The sequence below is a fragment of the Sorex araneus genome, chromosome X, assembly GCF_027595985.1.
Source record: "Sorex araneus isolate mSorAra2 chromosome X, mSorAra2.pri, whole genome shotgun sequence".
In the NCBI taxonomy this organism is placed as follows: Eukaryota; Metazoa; Chordata; class Mammalia; order Eulipotyphla; family Soricidae; genus Sorex; species Sorex araneus.
Genome location: NC_073313.1, coordinates 306,126,619 through 306,134,144, shown reverse-complemented (window position 1 = coordinate 306,134,144; position 7,526 = coordinate 306,126,619). Strand labels below are relative to the sequence as shown.

At 42.1% G+C, this 7,526-nt stretch overlaps 1 gene segment (V, D, J or C); it reads left to right on the top strand.

Annotated features, from left to right (window-relative positions):
• Positions 1-257: 257 nt before the first annotated feature.
• LOC129399903 (immunoglobulin kappa variable 1-39-like) lies at positions 258-713 on the top strand. The segment is given in 2 exon segments: positions 258-306; positions 415-713. Coding segments are annotated over 2 exon segments (348 nt in total).
• Positions 714-7,526: the final 6,813 nt, after the last annotated feature.

The window sequence follows — 7,526 nt, the reverse complement described above, 5'->3', positions numbered from 1 at the left end:
CCTTCTGTGCTCACACTGGGGCTCACCTGGGGCCTGGGGAAGAGCATGTTCTCTTTGGGCAAAGTTCTGCTTCCCCACAGGGACCCACACCCCTGACTCCCTGCAGCTGGTCTGGTCCCCACACACACCCTCCCCTCTCTGCCTGCCCAGTCTGCCCAGCCCCCTCTCATTTGCAAGTCCTCAGAGTTCATGCCTGGGCACTCAATAATAGTCTGTGTCCCCCTGCAGGGTCAGTGTCTGTCACACCCAGAGTGGACATGAGGGCCCCTGTGCATCTCCTCAGCTTCCTGCTGCTCTGGCTCCCGGGTAAGGAGGGAAATGCAGGTTTCCATGAATTTGGACTGCCTGGCTCTTCAGGGAAATTATCTAACTTGTGATTAAGATAATGATGTTCACTTATTTTTTTTATCTCAGGTGCCAGATGTAATATCCAGATGACCCAGCCTCCATACCTGTCTGCATCTCTGGAAGACAAAGTCACCATCACCTGCAAGGCCAGTCAGAACATTGACAGATATTTAGCCTGGTATCAGCAGAAACCAGGAAAAGCCCCCAGGTGCCTGATCTATAGGGCAAGCAATTTAGGACCAGACGTCCCTTCCCGGTTCAGTGGCAGTGGATCTGGGACAGATTACACTCTCACCATCAGCAGCTTCAAGGCTGAGGATGCTGCCACTTATTACTGCCAACAAGGTTATCTTCTCCCACAGTGATACACGCCACAACATAAACCCCCAGAGATCAGCTGTGTGAGGCTGGGCTGCCCCAGCTGCTCATCCTGGTGCCTCCACTGCTGAGGGTGTGTCAGATGCAGCCAGGCTGTGCAATGAGGGACAGTGCTGGCACATGTCGAAGGAACACTTTTACGGTCCATTTTTCTTCTTCTCATCCAAGCAACACAGACATGATAACATCTGCTGATTGAATTTATAAAGATTATTTTTTCTGAAATAATAGGTGACAGTGTATTCAGTCACCTGGTCACTTTAGAAGGCCTAGTATCCATGTTTTTTATAGATATTTTTTAATAATCACACATATTGCCTCCTCAGTTGTGAGGACACTAGTGAGCAGCTTCATAGCCTCACACTGAGGGCGTCCCTCAGGGTGCATCCTCCCCTGCCGTGATGTCCTGATTGATGTGGGCCAGAGGGAGATACTGTGTCTCTCCAGGGAACAAACCCTCACAATTCTGTAATGTGTGGTGTTGGTGGGGGGGGACAGGGAGTAGGGGACTGAGATGTACTCCCTTGTCTGAAGGATTTTGATCCTGAAATCTTAATGGGAAATGAAACAATTTTACTGACAGGAGCTGTGGTATACTATCCTGGATACCCTTGAATGTGTAGAGGGGTGTAAACTACATTTCAATGTAAGGCCGTGGGGCAATTGAGGGAAGCAAATCATTTAGAAATGGAAAATCATCACCCTGTACTTAGCCCAAAGTTTTATATGGAGGCCAGATAGGAGATACCCTGGATATCAGTGCCTGAGCTTCCCTGCACAACTTGGCTTGAGACTCTCAGAGGGAATGTAAATCTATTGAGATCATTGTTACCTTACGAAACTCCACATTACTGATGATATTTTAACAGTCTTGTTGGCCAGAAGCCCACCATTTATCTAGTAATATTGATTTTCCTTGAATTTTAATCCCTAAAACCACTGTCACTGTCATCCTGTTGTTCATTGATTTGCTTGAGCAGGTGCCAATAATGTCTTCATTTGTCCCTCCAGGGCTAGTGTAGCCTAATGGAGTCTGCTTGCACCAAGACACAAAGAGCACTTTGCTGTTACTGGTTTTGGCATATTAAATATGTCACGGGTAGCATGCCAGGCTCTGCCGTGTGGGAAAATAAATACATACATACATACATACATAAAATAAAATTAAGAGGTCTCATGATGCAGTCGCGAACTCCAGGAAAAATTGTGTCACTCATTCTGGGAATTTGTTTTATAGTCTCTGAATCTTGGCTGCTGTTATGAATAGTCAAATTTGTTATGAATAATCCACGAAAAATGATCCAAAAAAGTTTCCTTAGAGAAAGTGTGTGAAGATTGTTGTATTTTCCCTTGTATAAGAGATTACTATTATGTTGTTAAAGGTTGACACTTGTGTACATCCATCTATCTATCTATCTATCTATCTATCTATCTATCTATCTATATGCACTTTTTTCTCCCAAAGTTAGGTTACCTTCTACTTTACACCCAATCCAATATGGTGTGCTACTCTTGGAACATCAGTGATGTAGTCTCATGGCCACAAATGTGCCCTTTATATTGGTATACACCTCATATGTCCGTGTGCTTCCTACAAGCACAACCATGAAAATCATTATTTCACTAATAATCATGCCTTCCCCTATGTAACCTAGATCACTGTCCTGTTTACCAACATTAAATTGGTGATAATCTGAAATAAGGCCAATAAATGAGCTTATATAGCTGAGCTGAAGGTGGTTTGTGGGCCTGGCTCCCACATACCTAACATTTGACCGTTTTATTTCTTGATAAACTTGGTCCCAAGTTGTTGGGGTCCAGACAAAGGCACAGTGTCAATTTTGGGGTATCAGGAAATCTAAAGGCACCATCAGGCTGCTGATACACTCGTTCCACAGGTACAGGTTGACCTACTGGTGACACTATACCTCCAGGCACTGGTAGAATTTTACAAGAAAAAAAATATCCAACCCCATCAAAAAATGGGGAGAGGAAGGGAATAGAAACTTCCTCAAAAAATACAAATGGCCCAGTATACCTCCCCCCAACAACCTCACCTCTCCAGCCCCCCACCCCGCCTGTGTAACTGAGAAATTTCAATTTACTTTCACTTTACTTTGGTTACATTCAATATTTCAACACAAAACTCACTATTATTGTTTGGAGTTTTTCCCCCCTAAAGTCGGACCTGCTGTAAAGGAAGCATTTGATAATTTGTTTGCCTTTGTTGAGAATGAAGATATATGAAGTTGAGCGGCCGCACTAGTGGCTGCACGATTTTGGATATCTGTATTTTAGTATTTTAGTAACTAAGTCCAGAGAAATATCTGCCAGAAATTGCATCATTGCGATCTTGTACCTCTCAGCTACTTTATATTCCACATATGAGTGCAATCTTTCTATGTCCATCTCTTTCTTTTTGACTCATTTCACTCAACATGATACTTTCCATGTTGATCCACTTATACGCAAATTTCATGATTTCATGTTTTCTGACAGCTGCATACTATTCCATTGTGTAGATGTACCAGAGCTTCTTTAACTGTGATTCTTGGTGGTGGAATATGTGCACTGGTGAAGGGATGGGTGTTCGAGCACTGTATAACTGAGACTTAAACCTGAAAGCTTTGTAACTTTCCACATGGTATTCAATAAAAGAATGAATTTTTTAAAAAAAGATGTGTCACTCTAACTCACACTGGAGACTAAATAATGGGGACATGGATGCAATCAGTAACACATTTTTATTTTTTATTTATTTATTTTATTTTTTTTAATTTTTTTATTGAGTCACCATGTGGAAAGTTACAAAGTTTTCAGGTTTAAATCTCAGTTATACTCAATTAACCTATACAGTAAAGTCGCAGGCTATAAAATCAATACCCAAAAGTCCATGGCCTTCCTATATGCAAACAATGAGACAGAGGAAAGGGACATGAAAAAAGCAATCCCATTCACAATTGTGCCCCAGAAAATCAAATATCTTGGAATCAGCTTAACTAAAGAAGTAAAGGACCTCTACAAAGAAAACTATATAACTCTACTCCATGAAATAAAAGAGGACATGAGGAAATGGAAACATATCCCCTGCTCATGGATAGGGAGAATAAACATTGTCAAAATGGCAATACTCCCAAAAGCATTATACAGATTTAACTTGATCCCTATAGGGATACCCATGGCATTCTTCAAAGAAGCGGAGCAAGCAATCCTGAAATTTATATGGAACAATAAACGCCCACGGATAGCTAAAACAATTCTTGGGAAAGAGATGATGGGAGGCATCACCCTCCCCAACCTTAAACTCTACTACAAAGCGGTAACAATTAAAACAGCATGGTACTGGAACAAAGGCAGAGCTGCAGACCAATGGAACAGGGTGGAATATCCCCACACACAACCTCAAATGTATGATCATCTAATCTTTGATAAAGGAGCAAGAGATGTGAAGTGGAGCAAGGAAAGTCTCTTTAACAAATGGTGCTGGCACAACTGGACAATCACATGCAAAAAAATGGGCTTAGAACTCGACCTGACACCATGCACAAAAGTCAGATCAAAATGGATTAAAGACCTCAACATCAGACCACAAACCATAAGGTCCATTGAAGACAAGGTTGGCAAAACCCTCCAGGATATTGAAGATAAAGGTATCTTCAAAGAAGACACGGAACTAAGCAATCTAGTAAAAACAGAGATCAACAAATGGGACTACATTAAACTAAAAAGCTTCTGCACCGCAAAAGATACAGTGACCAGAATACAAAGACTATCTACAGAATGGGAAAGGATATTTACACAATACCCATCCGATAAGGGGTTGATATCAAGGGTATATAAAGCACTGGTTGAACTCTACAAGAAGAAAACATCCAACCCCATCAAAAAATGGGGCGAAGAAATGAAAGGAAACTTTACCAAGGAAGAGATACGAATGGCCAAAAGGCACATGAAAAAGTGCTCTACATCACTAGTCGTCAGAGAGATGCAGATCAAAACAACCATGAGATATCACCTCACACCACAGAGACTAGCACACATCCAAAAGAACAAAAGCAACCGCTGTTGGAGAGGATGTGGGGAGAAAGGGACCCTTCTACACTGCTGGTGGGAATGCCGGCTAGTTCAGCCCTTTTGGAAAACAGTATGGACGATTCTCAAAAAACTAGAGGTTGAGCTCCCATTTGACCCAGCAATACCACTGCTGGGAATATATCCCAGAAAAGCCAAAAAGTATAGTCGAAGTGACATATGCACTTATATGTTCACCGCAGCCCTGTTTACAATAGCCAGAATCTGGAAAAAACCCGAGTGCCCTAGAACAGATGACTGGTTGAAGAAACTCTGGTACATCTATACAATGGAATACTATGCAGCTGTTAGAAAAAATGAGGTAATGACGTTTGCATATAAGTGGATCAACATGGAAAGTATCATGCTAAGTGAAATGAGTCAGAAAGAGAGAGACAGACATAGAAAGATTGCACTCATCTGTGAAATATAGAATTAATAGACTATAAGACTAACGCCCAAGAATATTAGAAATAAGTACCAGGAGATTGTCTCCATGGCTTGGAGGCTGGTCTCTCATTCTGGGTAACTCAGGGAAGGGACCACCAAGTAAAATGTGGTTGGAGGTCATGTGGGGGAAGGGTGAGGCGGGCGGAATACAGACTAGAGACTGAACACAATGGCCACTCAACACCTTTATTGCAAACCACAACACCTAATCAGAGAGAGAGAACAAAAGGGAATTCCCTGCCATAGTGGCAGGGTGGGGTGGGGGGAGACGGGACTGGGGAGGGGGGGAGGGATGTTGGGTTTACGGGTGGTGGAGAATGGGCACTGGTGAAGGGATGGGTTATTGAACTTTGTATGGGGGAAGCATGAGCACAAAGATGTATGGATCTGTAACTGTACCCTCACGATGACTCTCTAATTAAAAATAAACTAATTAAAAAAATAAATAAATAAAAAAAATAAATCTCAGTTATACAATGCTCGAATACCCATCCCTTCACCAGTGCACATATTCCACCACCAAGAATACCAGTATAGCTCCACCCCGCACCCCCACACCCCTAACCCCCCCACCCTTAGCCCCCCCGCCTGTGTAACTAATAAATTTCACTTTACTTTCACTTTGATTGCATACAATATTTCAACAAAACTCACTATTATTGTTTGGAGAGTCTCTCCCCTAAAGTCAGACCTGCTGAAAAGGAAGCATTAGATAATTTGTTTTCCATTGCTGAGGATGAAGAGGTATGAGGTCGAGTGACCACACTTAGCGGCCTCTCGGTTTTGGGTTTCTGTATTTTAGTATTTTAGTAACTAAGTCCAGAGAGATATCTGTCAGAAGTTGCATCGTTGCCAGCTTGTACTTCTCAGTTACATTATATTCCACATATAGAAAGTGCAATCTTTCTATTTCTGTCTCTTTCTTTCTGACTCATTTCACTCAACATGATACTTTCCATGTTGATCCATTTTTTGCAAATTTCATGACTTCACGTCTTCTGACGGCTACATAGTATTCCATTGTGTAGATGTACCAGAGTTTCTTTAACCAGTCATCTGTTTTGGGGCACTCTGATTTTTTCCAGATTCTGGCTATTGTGAACAGAGCGGCAATGAACATGGAAATGCAGATGCCATCTCTACTATACCGTTTTGCCTCTCTGGAATATATTCCCAGGAGTGGTATTGCTGGGTCAAATGGAAGATCAATTTCTAATTTTTTGAGAATCGTCCATATTGTTTTCCAAAAGGGCTGAACCAGTCGGCATTCCCACCAGCAGTGAAGAAGAGTCCCTTTCTCCCCGCATCCACGCCAACACCGGTTGCTTTTGTTTTTTGGGATGTGGGCCAGTCTCTGTGGTGTGAGATGATATCTCATGGTTGTTTTGATCTGCATTTCCCTGATGATTAGTGATGTTGAACATTTTCTCATGTGCCTCTGAGCCATTCGGATTTCTTCTTTAGGAAAGTTCCTGTTCATTTCATCACCCTGTTTTTTGATCGGGTTGGCAGTTTTCTTCTTGTGGAGTTCAACCAGTGCGTTGTATATCCTTGTTATCAACCCTTTATCGGATGGGTACTGCATAAATATCCTTTCCCATTCTGTAGATTGTCTTTGTACTTTGGTCACTGTTTCTCTTGAGGTGCAGAAGCTTCTTAGTTTGAGATAGTCCCATTTATTTATCTCTGTTTTCACTTGCTTGGCCAGTGGCGTGTCAGCTTTGAAGATACCTTTGGCTTCAATGTTGTGGAGGGTTTTGCCGACCTTGTCTTCAATGTACCTTAGGGATTCTGGTCTGATGTTGAGGTCCTTAATCCATTTTAATCTGACTTTTGTACATGGTGATAGGTGGAGGTCTAAGCCCATTTTTTTGCATGTAGCTGTCCAGTTTTGCCAACACAATTTGTTAAACATGCTTTCCTTGCTCCACTTCGCCTTTTTTGCTCCCTTATCAGAGATTAGATGGTCATATATTTGGGGGGATGTGTCAGAGTATTCAACCCTGTTCCATTGGTCTGCCGCTCTGCCTTTGTTCCAGTACCAAGCTGTTTTAATGACTACCGCTTTGTAGTAGAGTTGGAAGTTGGGGAGGTTGATTCTTCCCATTTTCTTTTTCCCAAGAATTGCTTTAGGTATACGTGGGGGCTTATTGTTCCATATGAATTTCAGGAGCGCTTGCTTCATTTCTTTGAAGAATGACAAGGGTATCCCTATAGGGATCGCATTGAATTTGTACAATGCTTTGGGGAGAATTGCCATTTTGACAATATTAATTCTT